The sequence below is a fragment of the Delphinus delphis genome, chromosome 3 (genome assembly GCF_949987515.2).
Source record: "Delphinus delphis chromosome 3, mDelDel1.2, whole genome shotgun sequence".
Classification (NCBI taxonomy): Eukaryota; Metazoa; Chordata; class Mammalia; order Artiodactyla; family Delphinidae; genus Delphinus; species Delphinus delphis.
This window is the reverse complement of record NC_082685.1, coordinates 14,749,057-14,773,753: the sequence shown is the minus strand read 5'-3', so window position 1 is coordinate 14,773,753 and position 24,697 is coordinate 14,749,057. Positions and strand designations below refer to the sequence as shown.

Genomic DNA, 24,697 nt, shown 5'->3' with positions numbered 1-24,697 from the left:
CTATTATCGGTGAGCACTTAAGCTTATTTGCCCTACGCACATCTTCCTTTGTGAAATGTCTTTTTAAGTCTTTGGCCCTTTTTTATATGAGTTGTTTGTAGGAGTGATTTATATATTCTGAATACAAATCCTTTGTCAGATATAGGCATTGCAAATATTTTATTTCAGTCAGTTACTTACCTATTTATTTTTAATGACACCTTTGTTGGGATATGTTTACAAATTTTATGCATGGAAAATATTTATTTTTATTTAGAAAAAATTTTGAAATATATTTGACATTTAACATTGGGTAAATTTAAGGTGTATAACACGTTGATTTGATACATTTCTATATTTTAATATGATCGCCATAGTAGCAATTAGCACCTCTATCACATTAGATAATTATTTCTTTTGAGTGGTGGGAATACCTTATTAGAACTTACTAGTCTCTTAGCAAGTCTGATGATTATAATACACTATGGTTGTCTACATGTGGACAAAATATTTTCAATAAAGATGAAACTGACAGGATGACATCTATTCCATTTCCTTCTTTTATGTTACTTGAGATCCTAAAATATGTGTTTCTAGAGATTTGAACAATCATATTAAGTATTCTAGAGCTAGAAAGGTCTTCATCAGTCATCTAGTCCAACGTCCTCAGCCAAATGAGGAAACTGAGGTAAGGGGCCCAAGGTCACGAAGCAGAGACCACACAGCACGGCCACCAGAAAGCAAATCAAAGCGAGATATTTAAAGACCCACTACACATAAACACAACTCCAACCATGCAAGCCCACATCACGTAATTTCTTTGGAATATGCTCGTGATAAGGATCACATTTCCATTTCCCTCTATGTTTTTCCAACAAAAGCTCATGATACAATTTGTACAGCCCCTGGTAACCTTTACTGGGGAAAATTTTGGGAAAAAAAAAAAAAAAAGGACCATGTTTCAAAGGCACCAGATCTGATAAGGGGGCAGAAATATTTACTCCATTATTTCAAGAGGCAGGTTCTTTGTTGCTCAGACGCTTCCTGTTTTAAAAATAGCTCTCCACCACTGTTCCAGAACTAGAATGTCCTTTTAAATGAAATTGGCTTTGAAGATGTGATTTCATTTACTTGGAGCAAGTTTGCAGAAAATCAATCATCCTTTTGCAAAATGCTGCTCAGACCAGGTATCCGGGACCTTTGGGTTCTGGTCCAACTGCAACTGCAGCCAGAGCTGGGTCGCTGGACCGTGAAGGGGGTTGGGAACCAGCTGCCACAGGTGGGAGCCGTCCTAAGGGGACAGAGACTTTCAAGCACCCGGGCAGTAAATCAATGACGCTGCAAAATCACAGGTTGCCACTCATCTGAAAGATGAGATTGGTGGAGGGAGGGTGTTACTCTTAATTTTGTTAGGTGTGATAATAGCCTGGCAGTATGTGAAAAGGTCTCACATGTCTTGGCCATGTGCACTTGACCGTGGAAGGGTGAAGTGACGTCATCACTGAATTGCTTTAAAGCACGTTCGTGGAGAGAAGGAAAAAGGAAGAAGGGGATGGATGGGTGAAGCGAAGGTGGCAAAATTCGGAGGACAGTGACGCCGGGTGATGGGTATTTGGGGGTTTATTGTACTCTTCTTGCTGCTATTATGCTTGGAGATTTTTCACGATACATTTTTTCAAACTCGATACTCTGTTTTTCAGGAAAGGGTGTGAATGTTCTCTGCCAAGGAAGAGGCTGAGAGAACCCATGGGAGTGTAAATGGATTGGTGGATTTGAGGCTGGTTATTTACACAGCAGGTGTGTGTGTGTGTGTGTGTGTGTGTGTGTGTGTGTGTGTGTGTCTGGGGAAAAGGAAACAGGATTTAAAACTGTCTGCGGGGGGGACTTTAACACCCCACTTACACCGATAGATCATCCAAACAGAAAATTAATAAGGAAACACAGCCTTAAATGACACATTAGACTGGATGGATTTAACTGATATCTATAGGACATTCCATCCGAAAGCAGCTGAATACACTTTCTTCTCAAGTGCACAAGGAACATTCGCCAGGATAGATCACATCTTGGACCACAAATCAAGCCTTGGTAAATTTAAGAAAATTGAAATCATATCAAGCATCTTTTCCAACCACAACACTATGAGATTAGAAATCAATTACAGGAAAAAAAAAAACTGTAAAAAACACAAGCACATGGCGGTTAAACAATATGCTACTAAACAACCAATGGAACGCTGAAGAAATCAAAGAGGAAATAAAAAAATACCCAGAGACAAATGAAAACGAAAACACGGCAATACAAAACTTACAGGACACAGCAAAAGCAGTTCTAAGAGGGAATTCTATAGCAATACAATCTCACCTCCAGCAACAAGAAAACTCTCAAATAAACAACCTAACCTTACACCTAAAGCAACTAGAGAAAGAAGAACAAACAAAACCTAAAGTTAGTAGAAGGAAATCATAAAGATCAGAGCAGAAATGCACAGATGAAGAAAACAATAGCAAAGATCAATGAAACTAAAAGCTGGTTCTTTGAGAAGATAAACAAAATTGATAAAACTGGCTGGTAACTTTTTTTAAGGGAGGGTTCTGGGATGCTCTAAAAATCAGATAAAAAAGTCATGGATACCCTCTGCCCCCCCCAAAAAAGAAAGATTCACAAATGTGCATTCAGGGGTTCACAGATGCCCGAAAGCCCATCTCATCCCCTTGGATGAGAGCTCTTAATTCAATGCATGGTCTTCCATTTCTAAGACACAAAAAGACAATTTCTGTACCTTTTCTAGGTACAATGGCTATGTAAGGAAGTAGCAGGCAACAAGAAATACATCTTTTAAAGATCAGCAAAACGCTGAGCTACAGCCACTGGCTGGCTTTGGGGCTCTGGGCAAATGACTGCAGACAGTGAGCCTCAGTTTTCCCATCAGGAAAATGGGCTAACACCACACCCTCCTCACCTACAAGGTTGTTCTGAGGTAGAACAAAATAACAGACGTTGAATGCTCTGAAAACCGGGAGGTTTTCACCAAATATAGAGTGTGGGTCACATGCTCAAATGGGGACCTGTGACCACCTCGGAGAGAGGTGACGTGGTCAGTGCCTTCCCCAAAGGGATATAATTGTAGGGGTACGCAGCATGGGGCTTTCGGATTTATTCTGATGGTTCCACTGCAGGAAGAAAAAGCCTTAGGGATCACCTCCAGCCACGTTCCCGGAGCCGCTAGCTCTTCCAGAGAGGATTAGGGGCACGTCAGAGGCTAGGAAGCCCACAGGCCTCGGCACCAGGCACCAGGTCCCAGACCCACGTCACGGCAGAGAGGCAAGGCCCTTCCACGGGCACCGAGGAAGCCCACCCACTCCAGGACCTCAGAAAGACTACCAAGGGCTTGGGTTGTCCTGGTTGATCTCTACATTCCCCTAAATCTGTCGTAAACACCAGTTTATGGTTTACTTTCAATCTCACAGAGTATCGGTCTGATGCAAGACTGTGAAACTACATACCTGGGTCTGAAAAACTGTCTTTCGAAAGCAATCTATCCTCAGGTAATGCAGGTCAACATCAATGGTGATGAATCCGATTGATGACATGGACTCCATACGATGTGATGAGAAGGGCGTTTCACCCCTGAGGTCCTCCCCAAACCCGTCACCCCAGGCTAACCATGAGAAAAACATGGACAGATCTCAATGGGGGACAACATACAAGACAGCTGACCACTCCTCAAAACTGTCAAGGTCATCGAAACCAAGGAAAGTCTGAGAAACTCAGTCCAGAGGCACCTAAGGAGACATGACAACCAAATGCCATGTGAGATCCTGGGACAGAAAAAGGGTATTAGGGAAAAAACTGAGGAGATATGAATCAGGTGTGGACTTTAGTTAACAATCATATCTCAATATGGGGTTCCTTCAATAACAAATGTACCAGCCTGAGGTAAGATGTTAAAAAGAGAGGAAATCGTGAGGGGTTTATGGGAACTCTTTGTATTATCTTTGTGATTTCTCTGCACATCTAAAACTGGTCTAAAAAAATTAAGTTTATTAAAATGCAAAAACAAGCAAGTAAGTGCCTCTGTCAGAATGATTCCCTGGCCGGGATAAAGCATTTGGGGTAGGTAGGGGGCTGTCAACAGCCCTGCCCTAGCCGGGGAAGGAAGGGGAGAAGGTAAGACTGGGACCCAGAGACCCAGAACACACACTGAAAAGGAATTTTTCAAGAGAAGGGTTTCTAGGTACCAGAGCCACAGATACCTAGAAACAGGGCCTGTGCGTGCCCTGCCATTTCCAGTAAAGGCTCCTTCTGATGTGGAACATTATGGGCCTCTTTAAGTCCTGGCAACTGGGGACTTCCCTGGTGGCACAGTGCTTCAGAATATGCCTGCCAGCGCAGGGGACACGGGTTCAAGCCCTGGTCCGGGAAGATCCCACATGCCATGGAGCAACTAAGCCCGTGCACCACAACTACTGAGCCTGCGCTCTAGAGCCCCCGAGCCACAACTACTGAGCCCATGCGCCACAACTACTGAAGCCCGTGTGCCTAGAGCCCGTGCTCTGCAACAAGAGAAGCCCCTGCAATGAAAGGCCCGGGCACCGCAATGCAGAGTAGCCCCCGCTGGCCGCAACTATAGAAAGCCCACATGCAGCAAAGAAGACCCAACGCAACCAAAAGTAAATAAATAAAATATAAATAATTAAGTCCCGGCAATGGTGTCTCACCCCCTTCCTGCATGGTTTTAAGGTCAGAGGTTCAGGCCACTCAGACTCACAAGTTTTGATCATCTTTACCCAAGGGAAGTTGGCCGGGGCTGTCTCGTCTCCCTGGGGACGTGAGAAGCAAAGCAGGGGGCAAATCTGCGATATCCTCATCAACTCCTGAGGTCGTCCCAACGGTTAAGTCCAAGCTTCTGGAAGGTTCTAGGGGAATTCAGCTGCATCCCGGTGGAAAGCTCTCCCCGCGTGCTGACTCTGTGGAGACCACCCTGCCGGCCTCACCCCTCGTGCAGACCAGACGAGGCCCCAGTGAACTGTATGCAGGAATCTCGTTTCAAACTGCACTGCTGGGACAAAGGGCCACCTGCCCCAGTCGCAGTGAGGTCACAGCCCACCATTTCAGAAGCACGCTGCATCCCGAGGGACAGGGTGACCCTTGAAAACTTCCAAAACTGGCTTTCTCTGCTCAAACACTTAGGATTTAACCGGGAACGTTCGACCTGGTCTTCCACCTCTGCCTGGTCTGCCTCATGTGACATCATGTGTGAACGTTAATGCAAGGAAAACAACGTTTAAGTGGAAAAGAGAGAGGAAAAAAAAGAATTCTACTGTTTTGTATTAAAATATTTTATATTAATCATTCAAACTTAAATTTTATACAATGAATGCATACATCACCGGGGTGTCTGTCTCAGAGGGAGGTCGGGGAGGCGACGGGGTGGGGTGCGCCCCGCACGCTGGTACTTGCCCAGCTGTGAGCAGGGGATGAAAGGCAGGAGACAGGCGCTTTCCTCTGCTCGTCCTGCTGGTTCCGGGAGGGAGACGGGGATGTCACAGCGAAGAGATGGATCCTTGGGCGTCTCCTCGGGCCTCCTGCACTGGGATGAGCTGTGTTTCCGTGCCCTGGGTGAGCCACCCAGAGCCCGAGGCCCTCCGACCAGCGAGCCCTTGACATAACAGTGGCTGCGACATGTCACAACGTGAAGCGGGGACTGCCGAGACCGAGTGTGCGTCTATCTATAGGGACTTCCGAGGCCTCGCCTGTGGCAAGCCTGGCCCGCGGCCGTGCTGCCGGCGGGCGCGAGCACGGGGCCCGCGCCTAGGCGGTGGGCATGTCAGCCTTGCTGAGCGCGATGGCCAGCTCGAGGTCCTCCTGCTCCTGCCGCCGCAGCCGCGCCAGCCTCTCCTGCTCCGCCTTCTCGCTCTCCCGCTTGGCCCACGCCAGCTGCTGCTCCTCATTGCCAAACTGCGAAGGAAAAACGGAGGGTGGGTTACACGGCCCCGGCGCTGGCTGCCTGCTTGCTGGGGCGGGGAGGGGTGGGGGCGTGCTGCTGGGCGAGGAGGCGGAGGCCTGTCGTGGGTGGACGGGTGGGTGCGGGGAAACGCAGTGCTGGGGTGTGTGCGGGAAGGTGCCCGGTGTGCAGGTGAAGACCAGGAAACGCCGGAAGCCCTTGTCTTGGTTGGGGAGGGGGAGGGGACGCGCACGCCCCAGTCCTGCCCCCCAGTCTGGAAGGGGTCAATGCACTGAGACACTGGGCTGAGTCTGACCTTAACTGCCACCAGAGAAACCAGCCGTCCCGTCCCTGCAGGGACCTGAAGCAGGCGGAAGCCAGGCATGATATCGGGGACACTGAGAGACTTCCAGGGACTCCCCGCCACAGCACGCCCGCGGGGCCTCTTCTCGGGGGACGGCAGGGGCGTCTCTGGAAGCAGCTGGGGAGCAGAGTCAGCGGAACCCCAAGGAGCTGGGACAGCAAACCCCACGGAGCCTGGGCCTCGACGGGCCTTGATGCCCGGGTGAGAGGCGCTGGGGCTGGAGAGTTCCGGTTCAAACAGATCTCTGAGTCTCAAACGCGTAAAGGGGCCTTGAGGCCAAGCAAGATGATGAGGTCCTGAAACACAGCATCTCCGTCTCAGCCACAGTCCCAGGAGCTCTGGGAGACGCTCAGAGCCGCCTTGTACTCGGACGTTTACAGGAGCCCTGGCATTTACACCGCCATCTGGTCCAGGAGTTTTTTATTCTTGGGGTCCTTTTCCGAAAGGTTCAACTTTTTAAAGAATCATTTTTTAAAACAAGGGAAGAAATCGTTTTGATCCTGAGATGGGTGAATTCAAACCATTCGGGGTACCTTAGCTCTATGGAAAGAAAAGCAAAGCCAGACCTCACACGCTCTTCCCCTGGTGGGGGTCCCCAACCCCCCGAGGCCCCCAGTTGCTGTACTCTGCCTCCAGTTGAGGGGCCTCCAGCACCCCTGGCCCCGAGCAGAGCTGCAGCCCATTCGGACCCCTGGCCTGCCTGGATCAGCGTCTCTCTTCCGTGCACTGACTCTGGCTGGCTCTCTGCTAAGCACTGGATGACACACCAAAGGTAAAGAGGGGCCTGGCGCCACTCGGGAACAAACAGACCTACAGACAATCCCAACCTGAGAGAGGCTCTTGTGGAGGCCCCGGCAGACCCACCAGGAGCCCCGCGGAAGGCACAGAGACAGGAATTCATGGCTACTTCTTCACACACACACAGTCTGAGTGGCAACCCAGGAGGTGGGCTGACAGCTGAGAACACTGAGGCCTGGGGGTGGAGGTGCAGGTGGCTGCAGAGCCTGGGCCCTCGGGACTCTGGACCTCCTCCCTGGTTCGGGGGGCAGTGGGGATGGCAGTGGTCAGCTGTAACTGCAGAGTTGAGGGCACAGGACAGGCCCTGGAGGTCTGGGCACCATCCCCAGTGAGGTGCCAGCTCTTGGGCGCCAAGTGCTCAAACTTGGTGCTGCCAGAAGAGCACAGGGTGGAAGGGGCCGGACCTCGAGGGGCTAACAGGCCCCAGAAGGGAGCTAAGAGTCTCCTGAGGAGGCTCCCTGGGCAAGCGAACGGGGCGATGGGGTTGGCAGCTTCTCAATGTTTCATGACCTGACAGCCAGTGTGCGGGTGAGGCAGGGCCCGACAGCGGGGACTGGGGCAGGGAAGGGCTGGGTGGGGGGAGGCTGCGCTGGAGCTGGATGTGGCCCCGAGGAGGAGAAGGAGGAAGCAGGACAGCCCGGGAGGCCTCTCTCCACCTGCCTGGGGAGTCAGACAGGGGCAGGTGAGGGTCAGCACGAAGAGGAGCTGTCCCCGGGAACAAAGGCTGGTCCTTGTTTTCTAGAGAAACTGCCCAGAAAAATGCTCAGAGGGCTGATGGGTCTCCAAGTTGGACTCCTGAAAGCCAGTCCCCGCCCCTCGTGTTTCCACCACTGGTCACAGATAATCGCCCTCCCCCCTCCACCGCCCCACCGTATTCTTTGGGGAATTTTTCAACACCTCTTCAGGAGAAAAACAAGGAAAAAACAACAAATGCTGATGGGAATGACTGCGGTGCTGCTGACAGCAGCGGGAGGGGACAGCTGGGCTGACAGGGGCCTCGCCCTTGCCAGCTCAGAGGAGGGGGCGGGTAGGGGCCAACAAGTAATGACCGGGGTGGTCCACACCAAAGCTGAAAACCAAGGCCCGGAGGGGTCAAGGGATTGGCTGAGGTCACGTGGCCAGGGACGGGCAGGCTGGGCCCACGCCACGGTGCCTGCTCAGCCCGGGTGCCTCCTGCTCAAGGAGTCTGTGTGTTCACAGTAAACGTGCTGACAGGAACGTTCTAGATGCCTTCAGAGTGGACTGGTTTGAGGCCAGCTTAGGATCCAGGATGGAGACTCGCAGCAGGCACGTGGTCTGCTTGCACTTGAGGAGCACAATGGGCTGTGATGTCTGAGGGATACTGGAGGAAGGGGCTTCTCTGTGGCTCCTTCTGTGTCTCGGAGCAGCAGAAAATCCTTCCCCCGGCCCCGATGGAGATACCTTGACCGGGCCGCGCTCTTGTCCTCTGACCTGGATGCGTTACACGCCGGCGCGAATCTGGACCGCCTGAGGGTGCAGGAGCTGCTCGGTAAACGGCAAGCTCCGATTTCTGCTTCACTCTTGTGCCGTCGAGGAACCGAGACCCGGCTGGGCACGAGCATTCTGCTCTTTCGAGATACCTCCCGCGCCGGGGCCTGACGGACTCTAAGCGGTTTGTTTTCGGCAGCCTCTCCACAGAAATCCGAGGTTCAGAGGCCTCTGAAGAGGCACGTGAAGCACCGGCACCCTTCCTCCCCAGGGATCAACGTGTGCACCCGTCTGCCATCACCACGCGTGGGGACACTTCTAGCCACTTCCCATTAACTCGCTTATCCTGCTATCGCAAGGATAGCAGGATAATGCACGTGGGATCCGCGGCATGTGGGATCTTCCCGGACCGGGGCACGAACCCGTGTCCCCTGCATCGGCAGGCAGACCCTCAACCACTGCGCCACCAGGGAAGCATCCGACTCGTTTGACGACGCAAAGCGTGACTGATCCCGTCTGATATTTGCTCTGCTCTTAATGCAGACTTCCCAAAAGAAAGCGCTGTTTTGCTCACCTCTAAATACTACTTCCTAGTAAACACGTTCACCTAAGACAGAAAGGCTTGTTTTAAAAGAAATACCAGAGAGAGTTCCTGTGAGCCGCTACAAGCACAAGTAACCCACTGATGGAAACTGGGGGCTTATAAATGAGAGGGTTCCAGAGTGGCAGAGCTGGGGTGCCAAGGGGGGCGGGATTGAGTACACCTGTGACACTGGCGTCCCTGAACTCCAACACGGACCAAGCTGCTTTTGCACGGGTAACAACATGTCCTGATGGTACGCTTAGAACATCCAATCTGAAAGAGTCACGCTGCCAGGCTGCTGGGCAGTTAGAGACCTCTCTGCATTTACCCAGGGAAGCTGAAGTACACAGACCAGAGGAACCAACTTTGGCCTTGAGTTGGCATGTATCTTTGAGGTCCAGTGAACACAGAAACCACCGGCCAATGGACTGAGCCCCCGGACGCCATGAAAACGCAAGGACATCCTGAGTCCCTGGAGGTGGGACACTTTTGACCATGTTTTGGACCATGGTATGACTGAGGGGACAAACCAAACCAATTAGGTGTCCTGCCTCCCATGCATCCCATCCCATTAGAGTGGGCTGAATCTCCCAGTCAGGTGACTTCCCCTGGAAAGACTGGGGCGTCTGAAGCGGGAAAGGTGATTTTAAACGTAAAACAGCAGGGCTGCAAACTGGGCAGAATCCAATTCCTCACCTGCAGTTGAGGGTGATTAAATCCCAGGGGTGTTTTAAAATCGATGTTAACAACTGTGCTGGAATGACCAGAAATGATGTGTCAAATGATAACTTGAAATCTTGGGGTTTAAAAAAAAAAAATTTTCCAAAAACCAGCTGGGGGTGGGGGGGGGTGGGCACAGGAAATAGAACTGTGCATTTCAGAGAGAGAACAGTCATTTCTTCCAATTGCCATTCAAATCCACTTACCCTTCCGCCCTACCCTAGAGTACCTGAGTCATGCGTGAATAGCTCTATTTTTTTTCATCAGTGTTTCAGTTTTTCCATTGAAAAATAAAGGCAGTGCTATCTAAGAAACTGTAGATAAAGCGGGTTTTGTTTCTGGCTTTTATTAACAATGTTGCCACTTGTATATATATCCACACTGTGCCCTGGCCGTCAGCACAACCCCGCTAACTGCAGTCATAAAATATTTACAGGTCGCCAAGAGCCAGGAATGTGTCGGCGTCTTGGGCGATTTCCATAAGCCACGACAGCTGTGCGCGAGGTGGATCTGAAAGGAACTGGGTGCTCACTGGGCACTGATATGGCAGAGCGTGCTTTAAGACGGATATTCTAGGAGTGGAAGCATCTATAAACAACACATCTCACAACGAACGAGGAAACTGCAAAATCGAGGGAAGAAAACCTTTTAAAAAACACAGGTGCGCAACAGACAGTGAAACTGATTCTGGGAAGACAACGTCTGAAGCTCTCTGAGAACAAGATCTCTGGGTACTGATGAGGGTACTGAAAACACTCTAATGTGACAGCGTTTTACAATCTGGAATCTTTTTTCACACCAAGACACAAAACCAGACCTTCAAAATCCCTGGATTAGCTTCGAAAAAGGCACTTAACTCTGCTAATGGCTTTCTGAGTTTTGGGGGTTTCTCCCTGCAAAAGGAAGGGGATTCAGAGTGGCTGTTCTAGGTTGCATTTCAGTTTTCATTGTAGCTGGTAACTGAAATAAAAGTTCTAAAAAATCAAATTTGCTTTCCCTTCATGTGATCCAGCTGGGTCCTTCAATTCGCACTTGCTGCCCAAAATGCACTGGGTGGGACCATCAGAACTCCCCCACAAAGACTTTTTTGAGGACAGCAAGACCCGAATGTAACTTTAGCAGTCTTGTTTTCGTACTTCAGAAGCGTCTGATGTCGTGGCTTCCAAAAAAATCAATGAACACAACAGGCTCTGGGCAACAGAACTAATACAAAGAGTCTACCGTGAAGGACAGAAAAACAGGCATACTGGGCCACCCTGCTGGAAGAAAACGTGCCCTTATCACAGAGTATCCAAACCAGAGCTCTTTTTTTTTTATTGAGAAACCGTTTTTCTTACAGAAAGCAGCAGTACAGAATAAATAACACGGGTGATGGTGTGAGGTACCGGGAGACTTGAGCCAGGAGGAGGTCTGCCATTCGAAAGAGACAAAAAAGAAATAACCCCAAAGAAGCTGCAAGCGTAGGGAGGGGAGGGAATGGCGCGGAGGCGGAGAACTTAACTTACAGAGGTGAAGTCTGCAAAGCCCAAGGAGGAGGCTTTAGAAGGTTTAGCTGAAGAGGAGGGAGCAAATGGATCTTTTCCACTAAACGGGTCCCCAAACCCCTTTTTATTTTGGAACGGGTCACTGCTGTCAGCCCCGAGTGGCTGGAATGGATCGGGGGGCTCGGGAAAGTCTGCAGAACCAAGCTGGCTTACAGGTGTACTTTTACCTGGAAAGTTTAGGAGAAGAAAAAAAAAAAAAAAAAAGGAGAAAAAAAAGAAATACAAGTTACTGACCACAGACAGAACAGAGTCCTGACTGAAGAGCCGGGCACCAGCTCCCTGGGAAACCCTATCCCTCTTTGGAAAGAGCTGGAATGCCGCTCATGGGACGGACCCCGGGGAATCTGCGTGGATCTTGGCTTTCCTCTCCATTTATCCCGGAGGCTTAATGGTTTGTGGGCGTTACAAGAAAACCACTTCAGATGACCCCCTCCCCTCCCCTCCCACCGCAGCTAAAATTTACATCATCTTTAAAAAGCTCACATGCAGGCGTGTTTCAAAGTGATTCATTTTAGCATGGCAACACATTTACTATCACACTGAGTTTTTAAAAAGTCATGGCTGAGCAGAAAAATACACTGCAAGCTTCCAACAATTAAAAAAAAGGGGGTGGAGATTACTTGCAACTAAACAGGGCGATTAGTTTCACAATGTGGTGTGTGCAGAGTTAGCCGTGTTAGTCGTGAGGGTCCGGAGGCAGCTCACCAGACAAACCCACTCTGCCGTCCTGGGTTTAAATTCGTTTCCAGCTCCCGCTTCTGTCCCTTTGGCTCCAAGGGGCAGGCTTTGGGCCTTTCTGGGCTCTTGCCAAGAGGGTGGCTCTGGGATGCCCCGGTCCCGGCAAGGCAGATCTCCACGGGGACGCGGGAGAGAGGTGTTTAGAATTGGAGGGAAATGAGGTTGTGAGGCCATGCTTCGGGGGTATGGCCTGAGGACAGGTGGCTTCTCCCAACAAATCCTGCCAATATGTCAGAACAATCCGCTAGGAACCTGAACCTTCTCCAGGCCTGCTTGGCAAGAGGGGGCGGGGGGCCCACGTGATGAGCCTCAGGGATCTGCCTGTTTTGCAGGCCAGGTTCCTGCCTGATGCCACTCATTTGCCCAACAGCTGCCCAGGGTACTGGGGTAACCCAGGGGGTGAGACGTTCAATCTGGCAGCTCTGTGTCCAAGCCCGGGCTAGAGGCTCGAGGATACTTAACACGATTCTGATTTGTTAACTGAGCTGCCTATGTTTACTCTTGCAATTTCAAAGTAATGCGCAAAAAGAACCCAAAAGCCGAGGGTCACATTCCACAGAAGACCCTGGACATCCAGCTGCACGTCCAGAGAATGCCCCTGGCCCTGAGCTACAGCTGACCCCTGTAGCACCTGAGCCCAGGACACCTGCCTTCTTCACCCTGCTCGCCTCCGCCACCCCACCTGCCCGCACGTCCATGTCCGTGCCCAGCTCCAAAACCACCCTCTCTGACGCTGCTTCCCAGGCCACATTTCTGACGGCCTCAAGGTGTCCCTAACGACTCCTGCCTCTGTCACCCTTAGTTCTGAGACCCAGATGAGGACAAACCCCTCAGCCCCAGCTGGCCTCAGTTTCCTGTCTGGGAAGTGGGAACGAAGAGGTAGGGGTCAGACTGGGTGACTGGTGCACGGCGTGCTCCTCGGGGCTGCACGGGGCTGCGCCCCACTCCAGGCCACTCAGCATCCGGCACCGCAGTGCCTGCGCAAGTGGGGCTCAGTGTGTGTGGGGCCTGTGAGAGCCTGGCCTGAGGCCCCCCCTGGACACGCAAGTTTATTTACTTGTCACTCGACGCAGCAGCTGGGTGGCCGTAAGGTACAAATGCCACCCTGTCTCTGTCAGCTTCACCCATGCATGAGAAATTCGAGTTACCAGTGACGTGGTCCCGGCCTGGGAGAGCCCACGGAGAAGAGATGGGCGCCGAGCCCACCAGAAGCACTGGTTAAAATCCCCACACCCCATCCCACCTGAATCGGGACTTCTGGGTGGGCGGGGGATGCCAGTGCATGGATGCCCCCACCGACAGCTGGAACACAGAGGCCCCACGCTGCCCCCTCCCGTCAGAGCTGCTGCTGGTTTCTTTTCGCTTGTTCAAGGAAACCGAGAGTCTTAACTTCCCGAGGCTTGCCCAGGACTCTGAGACACATGCAGCCCTGCACCCAGCCCTCTGTTGCTTCCTGCGGTCAGAGCGGAGCACCTCTATGCCCTTGCCTGTGGCCTAATGCTGACCCCTGGCCTTTGCAGGTTCTCACTGTCACGAGCAGCACCCCCACGCACGTGTGTTTATTTATAGGAAACGTTTCTGGAGGTGGAGCTGTGGGTCAGAAGGTGTGCCCACTGCAGCCTGACCTTCCCTGTCACACTGCCTGTCCCAGGCTCCGACAGGATGCACCCCGACCAAGAAGGGAGGGTGGAGAGGAGGCTGTAGGCTGGGACATCGGTCAACCTCTCCCTGTGGCCACGAATCAGTTCAGTCAGCCCTGAGGCCCAATAAGCCAGGTGAGCCACCAACAAAGCCCCGGGGTGGGGGGCCCTTCCCCAGAAGGGCGGTGCCAAGTCCCGCGGCACAGCAGGAATTAGGGCCTCTCTCCCCCAGGGTAACTGCTTCTCAGGGTGAAGTCCTGGGGCTGATCCCCACGACCCATCTTCTGTGCAGGCTGAGTTCTCTACCTCTGGTCCCTTCTCTCCTATTTGTGACAGAGCCACAGACTTCAGGCGGCCCACCCCACCCAGCACCAAATGCCCCTCCCTGAGACGTTCTCCCTGCTGTCGGCTATCCTGCCTCCTCCTCTCCCTCCTGGACCTCAGCCCCTAGGCTTCAGAGAGCAGGGCGATCTGGGTGCTGGCTTTGAAGAAATGCCTCCCCCAAGGCCACCTTACACAACCAGGCTACTCCCTGGTCCAAGGGTCGAGCCGATGGGTGAGCCAAGGCCTCCCAGGCCCAGCACCACAGTGACCGGAGAGCACTACCGTGTTGCCGCGGACCCCTTCCCCTCTCTTCAGAGGCGAGTGTGCAGCTCTGGCGGGAGGGGTCGGGCAAGACCTGCCCCGCAGCGTGTCAACTCCAGGCTGCGCAGCTGCGAGCAGTGGGCAGCCAGGCGGAGCCCAGGGGCACCCTGGGCAGGAGGGAGGGTGGGCGTGAGGCAGGGTGCTCTGGTCCACATGGCCGCACCACCACCTCAGGCAAGTGGTCCTCACCTCTCCCGGGTCCCTGGGAATCACCCCTGCGACAGCCACTGGCTGCTCACCCTCTCAGCTTCTCACCCTATGGGCCGTCCGCACCCAGCAAGGTGGCCTTTTAACGCAGAGCTGACCCGACACTGCCGAGCTCTCCCCGCTGCTCTGGGAATACACACCCCAGCCTCGGCCATCCTGCCCCTGCCCAGCGCAGCCCTCTGCGCTTGCTGCTGCCCAGGCTGGAACGCTCTTCCTCGTGTGGGTGCCGCACACACAGAGGCCGCCCTCCCCACTTCTGGCTCAGACACCTCTGCAGCCCTCGTCACGCTCCGTCGTTATTATGTCACTTGCTGTATATTTTCTCTCTTTCCCAACAGAACGTGAGCTCCACGAGGGTGAGGGCCCTCCTGTCCTCAGCTGTGTCCCCGCTGCCTAGGGCAGGGCCCGCTGCTTAGACCCCTCTGCTGAACGGAGCTTTCTAACGTGCAAGCTCCACCGTGCCCGGCCCTGCCCTGGGGCCCCGCATCCGCTGTGGCGAATCCAGAAGGCCCTACAGCCCACACGGAACCCTTCCCAACATCACCCCCCAACCGCCCTCCAGGGCCTGAGCGGCACCTCCCTCCCCCCCCAGGACCCCCCAACCCCGGGCTTCTTTTCAGACAGCCCCTCTGCCCAGATGGCACCTCCACCTCAAACGCCTGTGACCCGCTGTCTCCCCATGCCTGTGTTCAGCCCTCCCAGCTCGGCCCTGGGCAGGGAGTGGGGTGTGGGCCCCTGGAAGACGGTGCAAAGCACGGCCACCACCCCACTCAGCCTTGCTCTCTCAGCCTCAGTTTCCTTATCCATGAAATGGGGTTGTGATGGGCTGAATTGGTTCCCCTCGCAACACCCCCCAATTCACTATGTTCAGGTCCTCTCGCCCAGTACCTCGGAATGTGACTGTCTTTGGACACGGGATCTTTGCAGAAGTAATTAAATTAGAATGAGGTCCTATGAGTGGGCCCTAATCCAATAGGACTGGTGATCTTGGAAGCAGAGGAGAGTCGGACACAGACATGCACAGAGCGGAGACCCCGGGAAGACACGGGGGGGAGGACGCTGTCTACAAGCCAAGCAGAGAGGCCTCAGGAGAAACCAACCCTACCTACACCTTGACCTCGGACTTGCAGCCTCCAAATCTGCGAGACGCTCAGTTTCGGCTGTCTAAGCCACCCAGTCTGTGGTATTTGTTACGGCGGCCCTAGCACGCTCTCACAGGGTAATAGAGCACCGGCTGTGCACGGCTGCCGGAGCCGGGCTCGGCCTGGGATGGGCTGCCTGCTTTCGTAAATCAAGCGTTACTGGTCTGCCAATGCCAGGCCAGGCCGGCGCAGCTCCAATCCCTAGAGGTCAGGACAGCTTGCCCCTATGGGCCCCACTAGGAAACCGAGGACCCCCGACTGCAGCTCTCTGCTCTAACAGAGCCACTCGTATGTCCCGTGCGCAGCGTGGTGGGCACGTGCAGCCCCTGGGCAACAGTGTCCTCCCCTTGAACTGCTGAGTTGTGTGCACTGGCCGCCACCATCCTGCTTCCTCGGTCCCCCCAGGCAGCCTCCTTCTGCAGGGTGGAGTAGCACCACGCCCCAGGTGTGCTCCACACCCACCAGAGTCCCCCTGCAGGGCGCACCAAGATGCAGACCCCGCCTCGCTCTCCAAACCCCAAGCCGCGGCATCACTGGGGCTTGATCGTGGACGGACAGACATGTTCCCGAGTGAACTATGCTCGGGGCGGGGGGGGCCCTGAAACACCTGCAGCCTTCTCTGGGCCCACGGTGACGGGTCCTCACCTGCGAACTGAGCCGGTACAATGTGTGCCTCTGGCAGGGGCACCCTGGGAGACGCGGTCCTGAGGGGTGGCGACACTGAGGGAAGGGACACTGACCTCAGCGGGCACAGTCCCTGCAGCCTGGCCACCGCGGCCTCCTTCCCATAGCAACTAGCGACTTCCACCATGCTGACCGCCCTGCACTGTCCAGCCCGGCCAGTCTCCCCCGGCCCTGACACAGCCTTTCCCTTCCCCTGGAAGACCCTTCTCCAGGGCTCACTCCACCCCTGCAGGCTTCCCCACTGCCCTGTCTACCTCCCGTGCACCAACCTGTCTTGGTCTCCGGCACACCTGAGGGTCAGCTCCACGTAGGTGGGGCTCCGCACACTGCAGGTGCCAGTAATACCAGCCCCCTCTTCTTGGTGGGGGTCCTCATGGGCGGGATGCCACCACCCAGGCTCCACGGGGCCATCCTGAGGGGCCTGAGGCCTTTGGGGGAACCTCACTGATGAGCCAGGAAGGGATACAGGCATCTGGCTTCCCTCCTTTGCAAGAAAGGGCGACAAGTATTCATCGGTGCACTCTTAGGCTAATGTTTTTAAAATCAGAAACTAAAAGAATGGACCAAATAGCAAAATCCAAATCCAAGAAAAAGTAAGAGTTGCCAGGGACAGGCTGAAAAGCCCAGGGCCCAGAGCAGCCTCTGGTTCCAGCAGCAAGTCCAGGGTGGACGGCTGCTTGACTTCCTGGAGCACTTCTTGCAGGAGTTGCTCACAAAGGGCAGACATCTGAGCCGGGGGTAAGTGGGTCAGTCGACCCCAGCCAGGCCCTGAGAGCGACCACAACAGTCCAAATGTTCAAATAAATACATCATTGCCCACTTGTGCGCTCTTCTTTTTTTTCCTTTTTCAATTAAGAAGACCTTCCTCCCCTGCTTTGGGGGATTTTTTTTTTTAATCAGTTTTTGGTGGGGGGTGGGGGGCAGTTAAGAATCCAGCCAGCTAGAATGTCAAGTTGAGGTTTCCGACAAGCAAAGAGATGATCGGGGAGATGAGAACTGGCAATCATGTCAAGCACAGCCCGGGACTGGTTTTGCTCTGCTGCCGAAACCGTTGTTATTTAGAAATCATGACTGTGTTAATATGAAACCAGGGCACATCAACTGCTCCTGTTTTCGGGGGCGTGAGGGGGAGAAAATCAAACGGTTTTTTCTCGGTTATCTGTTTTTCTGCTCAGGCACAGAGGCTGAATTATCGGACCTGGCACGTGCGAAATCGGTGGCATCCCCGGATCGGCCTGACACGATGCTCGCGAGCATAGGCTTTTTACAAAGAAACCCTCGCCCTGATTGCCCTTGGTCCAAACTTCCCACTCTGCGCCCCCGTTTATTTTTAGCAGCTGTGCTTTTAAAACATTCTGGGGCTAGTTCCTGCTTTTATGTAACCACTTCTGCTAACCCTTAATTGTTTTGGTTTTTTTCCGATTTTCTGAGGTGTTGCTCATCTCAAACGGGACAAAGTAACTCGATCTGCCTCCATGCCCCCCGAGCAAAGCCGGCTGCCCGGCTTTATGCCTTTCCGTGGCTCCGGGTACGGAGAGTGAGGAAAAAGCTTGACTGGGGCGTGTTTCAGTGAAGAGAGCACAGATCACCCTTTTTTTTTTTTTAATTTTGGTATAAAGCTAACCAGGATGATACCTGGCCTGTCATTCCTAGACACCTGCCCAGGGAAGGGAGCCCCGAGCCTAGGGGAGGCTGTGACTGCAGAGGCTGGAGCCTGTGACTTCCAGCCCTGGGGGCTGGCTGGAAGCTGCTGCCGCGCCCCCCAGAGAGACTCTCCATCACTCAGAGGAGTCTTCATGACCAGAGGGAGGAACGCAAGGTTGAGGATAGGACAGAAAAGGACTTATTTCAAACCGCAGCAGTTTCAGCAGCTACCCCAGCGGTGCACCGAAACCACACACAGGACAGCCTTGAGCAAAAACAATATGAACCCGATCGTTTACCACGGTGTGTGCTGTTAAAAAAAACTTCGGTGGCCGGCCCCACCCTGGTAGCAATGTCTTTTATTCCCCTACTTCTGAACTTTCTGAGGCCACACAGGCCCCCGGCAACCCAGCAGTGGTGAAGCCCGTGCCGACCCTCCCTCCTCGCCTCTCGGGAAGCTCTCTGCCGGGAGGGTCCCTGCAGCGGCGGTGAGTGGAGAGAATGATAGAACACAAACCCCCCTCAACATACAAATGTGAACACTGAAAGAAGCCAGATTCTCTTGCTTGAAATTCTTTACTTAGAAGAAAAGTAAGAGGGTTGGGTGATTTTGGGGGGGGTCTCAATAAATCGGATGAATGAAAATATCAAAAATAGACATGAGTCTGAGTGTATGTTTTCATCCCAACCAGATACTTGCTGCGTTCTATTTATAAGATTGAGGGCTGCAGTTGGGAAATGCAGTTCTGTAGATGAGACTTAAATACAAAAACAACAAAACACAAAAATAAAAAACAAAGGTTTGTGGTCAGGACAGCTGCCCCACCTGAGCTACTACCCTACACAACACAGGACGTTCCCAAACTGCCATTCGTTGCAACACGGGACGTCCACACAACTGTCACTCGTCCTACACTACGGGGGACGCCTACACAACTGTCACTCGTCCTACACTACAGGGGACGCCTACACAACAGTCACTCGTCCTACACTACAGGGGACGCCTACACAACTGTCACTCGTCCTACACTATAGGGGACGCCTACACAACCGCCAGGCTTCCGAGAGTCATACTACACAGGAGAGCTGTGGCTGGGAGGAGGCACTCCTTGTCACCTTGGTGCCTCCCCTCCTGCCCCCTTAAACCCACCAACAAAGCTTAACTGGGGGGAGAGAGAAAGCAGGCTGTCCGGAGCACAACCTTTCACATCCATAATCACTTGGGAACTTTTTACTGAAGAAGATCGCTTTTCACCAACACACGTGAAAAACAGACGTCCCCCTGTGGCGGGATGGGGCGGGAGAGCGAGGAGAGCTAATTTCTCAGGACGTGACCCACAGGGCCACCCAAGCGGCTTGCCAGCGAGGAGTCCTGCAGACACCAGCCCCGCTCGCTGTGGCTGATGCACACGCGAGGAGAAGGCAAGCCCGGCAGATCAAAGCCGTGCCAAGCAGCACAGTGCCGGCAGATAAAATCTGAGGTCCCCACCATCACAATCTTGAGATTTTCCACTAAAAATATTTACCGAATTTTAAGAAAAATCTGCTTAATGCATTGAAGGGAACAGGATGAGGTTTGGTTCTGAATTGTTGAGAAAAGCTGAACAAATATTTACTATTATCCACCAGGCGCCCCCTGAACTGATGCGTTTTTCATTCTCTGTGAGGTGCCCAGGGTAGTCAAGGCTGAGGAGCCCACTGGATGTGGGGTCTTCGCACTGTCAGAAGGAAAAGCAGAGAAGGGGGAAAAGTAGCCACACTTTCAGGGTCCTCAAAAGACAAATATCCTTTGGACTGAAAAATACAATTTTCAAGGTTTCCACGAAAAGCTCCTAAGACATTCATAAGAAACCTGACAGGGGCTACTTTAGTTCTGCAGCAAAAACGGGGAGTGGGTACATGACATATAAACGAATTTACAAATCACAGATCAGTCTTTGCAACCAAAATAATGCAGACTGGCAGGTCTCACAGTTCTGCTTTTTGAAAAATCGTATTTGTTCTTTGATTTGCGCCTGCAACACACTCTGCTGAATCAGCCCTGTGTGCTGGCCTGCCTCGTCCCTCTGAGGGGCCTAGGGTGCCTTGGGGGGGGACAAGGGATATGTTAGCTACAGCCTGGTGGGGAGAGCCCTGGGGCCGCGGTGGCCCAGGCTTTGTTCCTCCCTATAGAGCAGTGCCAATGCTGCCAGAACGCCACCACTGCACGGGCAGAGAGGCGCCGTGCCCACATTTAACAAAATCCCCAGGGTGCCACACGGTGGGTCTGGAAGCCAGTTTGAAGGCACTTGTGCACTGGAGGGGGGATGCAGAGCCCACCCGGAGCCCCCTCCCGTTGTCGGGGCCGCATGAAAGGAGCCAGAGAGCCTGCAGTAGATGGGGGACCCGCCCACTCTCACTCCCTTTACAGCCAGTTCCCACCACCCACTCAGATTACACACATGTGCTGTTTTTCAACTGACAATGGCGGCGGCCGGGGGTTGACTCAGTGCTCTGAATGTGAGAGATGAGGGACCACATTCACCCCATCAGAACAGCAAGGGCTGCACAAGGAACATCGTCCTGGGCCCCCTCACCTTGCTGTAGGTGGAACCAAGGGGCTGCAGGAGGCCTGGGGGCAGGTACACGAGGCAGCCCCTGGCGGCCGGGGAGGGGGCCGGGGTCAAGGTGGCAGCTGCTGTCCGTTCACACGGATGCGCAGACACCAGAGAGAGGAGTCCACACTCTCTGGGCCTGCACCCTAACACGAGGCCCTGCTACACCCCGCCACCAGAGCCCAGCTGGCTGAGCCCTGACTCCTCTGCTCCAGAACCCCAAGCCTGGGCACTTGCACCCCGCTGAACGATAGGCAACAAGAGCGTCACTCAACTCCCACTCAATCCACCGCTCGATTCCGGGCGCAGGAGGGTGGGCGTGTGCTAAGGTAGGCAAATGCTTCTATTTTTGAACTCTGCCAACTTTGAGAACAGAAATTCACCCCAAAGAGCAATTCATCTCCAGGCACTTTACAGGTTAAGAGGCTGAGAGGACAATGGCTTTTCTCCCTCTGCTGGGAGCCAGCTCTCGAGCACACGCTGGCAGGGGTCCCGCCCAGCCCTGGCACAGAAGCTCCCGGCGGGCAGGGGGTGGCCCGCGGGAAAGGAGGACTCCACCAGGCTGGGCGCCTGAGGCTCCCCTGGAGTACCCCAACCCTGGCTGGCTGGCAACGGCCATAATTCCAGGCTCCTCGAGCTGGCAGTGAACTGCTTTTGTCCCGTTCTAGAACTTCACAGGTACCCACCAAATTATCTCTCTGAAATCATCGTGGGAACGGAATTAAAGTAGTTAAGCTCAAGGTTGAGGTGCTAACCGCACGGCTCAACTGGTGAAGCCATTTTAAGAGTGGATCTTGTGCAACAAACAAGGGGACGGAACCCACACGGGCCAGGGATGACCACCCTGGTTTCACCCCCAGCCTGGCATCTCAGAGCCAAGCACACACCTGGGCTGGCGCCACGGATGAACCGGGGGCGTCCTCCCTGACCGAGTCCTGTGTGGCAGCTCCCGGGACGGTCAAGCGGACCACCGAGCCAGCGGGCTTGGCCCAAGTGTGGGCGGCAACCAGAAAACCACCCAAGAGAAAGATCCCACAGCCAGTCACCCTGTGTGGAGTCAGTCACAGCTGTGGGAGGGGACTCATGTTCTAGGGGGGAAATGATTATTTATCTATTTACTTTTTGAGAATCACTTGAACCAAACAGGACCCCGGTTAAACGGTCTCCCGTTGTCCTGTGTGTGTTGGAAGAATTATGGGAAGGGGAAGAGGGGCAGAAAGACATCACCAGTGTGTGCGTGGTTTTATCCTGAAGGTGCAAAGGTTATTAGCAGTAATAATAATTAAATTGGGGAAAGGTTAAAGGTGACTGGCTGGTTAGTGGTGAAGGCGCGCTAGCTGGTGTCACCCGGGCGCTGCAGGAACCGCAACGCGGGGCTGCACTTGCAGGAAGTGGCAAGGGTGGGGCCCGGGGCACAGGATCCCGCTATCTGTCGCCGCAGGCGCGAGGCCCAATCACTGACACCCACACAGCCATTTCCTGCACTTAAAAAAAAATCTGTTTCTCCCTTTGCAAATCAACAACTTTTACCTAGAAACTCTTTAGCGGTGAGTTCTGACTGATCTCGATCTCCGGTCCGTTGCAGAAAGCACACCGCTGTTTACCTGGGGGAGGTGTGCCAGCGCTAACTCTAACTGACAGGTTTCGGCGGCTGCCAGAACGGTCTGTTTTGCATCTGCCTAGAAGAAACCAATTCTCTCTACCCCAAACAGACACCTGCTGGTCATTTCATACCTTGATAGACTTTTCTAGAAAAGACCTCCAGGCACAGAGAACTCAGCACTGATGCCAAAGCTCCGTGCACATGCCACAGAGGGCGATTCTTGACAGCCCCCAAAGGTCCACTTTCTGGCTTGGGTCAGAGCAGACGGCCAGCCGCGGGCTGCGCCGGTCACACACCTATGGCACCAGAACTCTTTCCCAGAGAACCCTGGTGAGGGTCCCAGTTGGTAGGATCCCCACCGTGACTGCACAGGCTGATGCTTATATACGTTTGTCGCATGTCAATTAATCTTTAATCAAGCTCAAAAACACAAACAAAAAACCAGCTCCCACAGAATGTAAAAACTGAAGCCGCTGGTGCACAAGAGATGGCACCCCAAAAACCAAGAGTAACTCAGACCCAAACGTGCATTTGGTCCCACGAGTGACGACAGCTGAGCTTCGCCAGAGGGGACCCTGGAGACCTCTTTGAAGTTCAACTACCCACGCTCTGACTTTTTTTCAACTGCAAAGGTTTCTGCTAAACTGCAATCTCATGGGGGAAAAGGATCCCTTGATAAATCCCTGTACGCATATGTCCACCTCAGGCCCAGCCTCTGTCTTTCCCGGGAAAGGAGCTAGGGAAGGAGGACCCCGAGTCCTGGTCTCTGTACCCTGGGGATGGGTTGGGGGATGCACACCATGCCCATCATGGTAATCACTGTGCAAGGCACTTACCAGAGAGGCCACATGCTAGGCCAGAGTTGGTCCCATGTCCAGGCAGGGAAACTGAGGTTCGGCGAGGTTAAGACACTTGCCCAGAGCCCCTCAGGGAAATGGAAGCGGCTGGAACGTGAAACCATCCTGATCACACAGCCTCTCGGGATTCTAGTGGGACAGGTGGCCCAGATGCTGGAGGGATATGGCATCAGATTCGCCTGTCCTGGCCTCACACATCGGAGTCGACTCCAGGCGCAAAGACCTGGCAGGGTTCTAGAAACCTCTGGGTCCCCTGCAGACCAGCCTCAAGTGGGAATGTGGCCAATCGGACCCATTTCACATGCGGGGCGGCGAGGGTTACAGAAGAGCCCATTCCTTCCTCTTGGTATTTGGAGTGCAGGTATGAAGCTGTGTGTGTGGGTTGTGAGAAAAATCATTATCACGCAGCAGGCTGGATTGTCCACTCGCCTACCTTCGCGGGATCACAGCTCGACCGCCAGGGCCACACGTCCCCGGGAGCAGGGTACCTGCCTCATCTCCTCCCGGCTCAGCCGCCTGGGACCAACGCTCCCCCACGTGTCAGGATGGCCCCTGAGCGTGACCGCCCGGCATTGCCACATGCTGGCCACGCGGCCCCTCGAAGCGGGAAAAGGCTGGGTCAGCAAGACGAGCAGAAGAGCACATTCCATCCCCTCCCTTGCAAACTGCTGGACTTTTGTTTTCTTACAAAAACAACGACAACAACAGCTGGACATCTTGGTTGCTTCTCATCTTTAGCAGCCAAGAAAACAAGAGCCAGGCCTGATGCTTTCATAACAACCGTTCTGAGTGGGACTTCCTCCAACTCTCCTCTGCCGACCTGTCTTGCTAAGAACCAGATAACTGCCAGGAGGCTCCGGTTTAAGTGGCCTTGCTCCTTGCGGCCTGGATGGGGGAGGGGAGAGCAGTGTGCACAGCTGGGCTCCAATTCCCTCAATCAGGGAAGCAGCGTGGGGTGGACACCTTCCTGCGCATCCCTCAAAGAGCCAAATGCCCCCCACCCACCTACATCCACCTGCTGGGTCAGGTGTCCCTCGCGGGTACATCGGCATCGGCACAGCCAGCAATTTCCAGGTTGTTAGAGGTTAGTATGAAATCACAGCAGAAACACCACTGGAAGTGCTCCAGGGGCACCCGCCACACAGTGTGTACCTACCACCCAGCAGTGTGTACAACGCAGGGATTTCCTGTTCAGCCACTGCTTCTAGGTAAGAGAATCAGATGAGAGACATTTAGGCCTCTACGCAGACACGTCGTGGCCGCTCACAGATTACGCACTGCACACAAGCTGACTACTGTCCAGAGCACCCGCACCTCACAGCCTGATTGTCATTACAGCTGTCTCTGGGGGTGGGAGGCCGGCAGGGGGGCGGTGGTGGCCCCTGGGTCCAGGGCTGGTCCTGCTACCACCTTGCTGCGTGACCTTGGGTCACACGTGACCCCTCTCACTTCCCTTTCCAGTTCCAGTAAGAGGGCATCACGGTGCCTGCCCCGTCTTTGCGGGTCTTGCTAGAATCTGGCAAGCTAACAGTCATGCACGTGCACCTTGAGGGCTGTGA

General features: G+C 53.7%; 1 protein-coding gene across 16 annotated transcripts in view; it reads right to left on the bottom strand.

Annotated features, from left to right (window-relative positions):
• Positions 1-5,313: 5,313 nt before the first annotated feature.
• The window catches only part of EPS15L1 (epidermal growth factor receptor pathway substrate 15 like 1), a 101,075-nt gene continuing 81,691 nt past the window's right edge, over positions 5,314-24,697 (bottom strand). For 4 of the 16 annotated variants that reach the window (XM_060008110.1, XM_060008114.2, XM_060008116.2 and 1 more), the window contains 3 exons: positions 24,295-24,342; positions 11,346-11,551; positions 5,314-5,940 (listed from right to left, as the gene is read on the bottom strand). In XM_060008110.1, the coding sequence (XP_059864093.1) occupies positions 5,794-5,940; positions 11,346-11,551; positions 24,295-24,342 (401 nt within the window). In that variant the 3' untranslated portion in view covers positions 5,314-5,793. Of the gene's footprint in view, positions 5,941-11,345; positions 11,552-12,089; positions 12,236-24,291; positions 24,343-24,697 lie in introns of those variants that run through there. The other 12 variants (XM_060008112.2, XM_060008117.2, XM_060008121.2 and 9 more) reach the window with 10 other exon arrangements.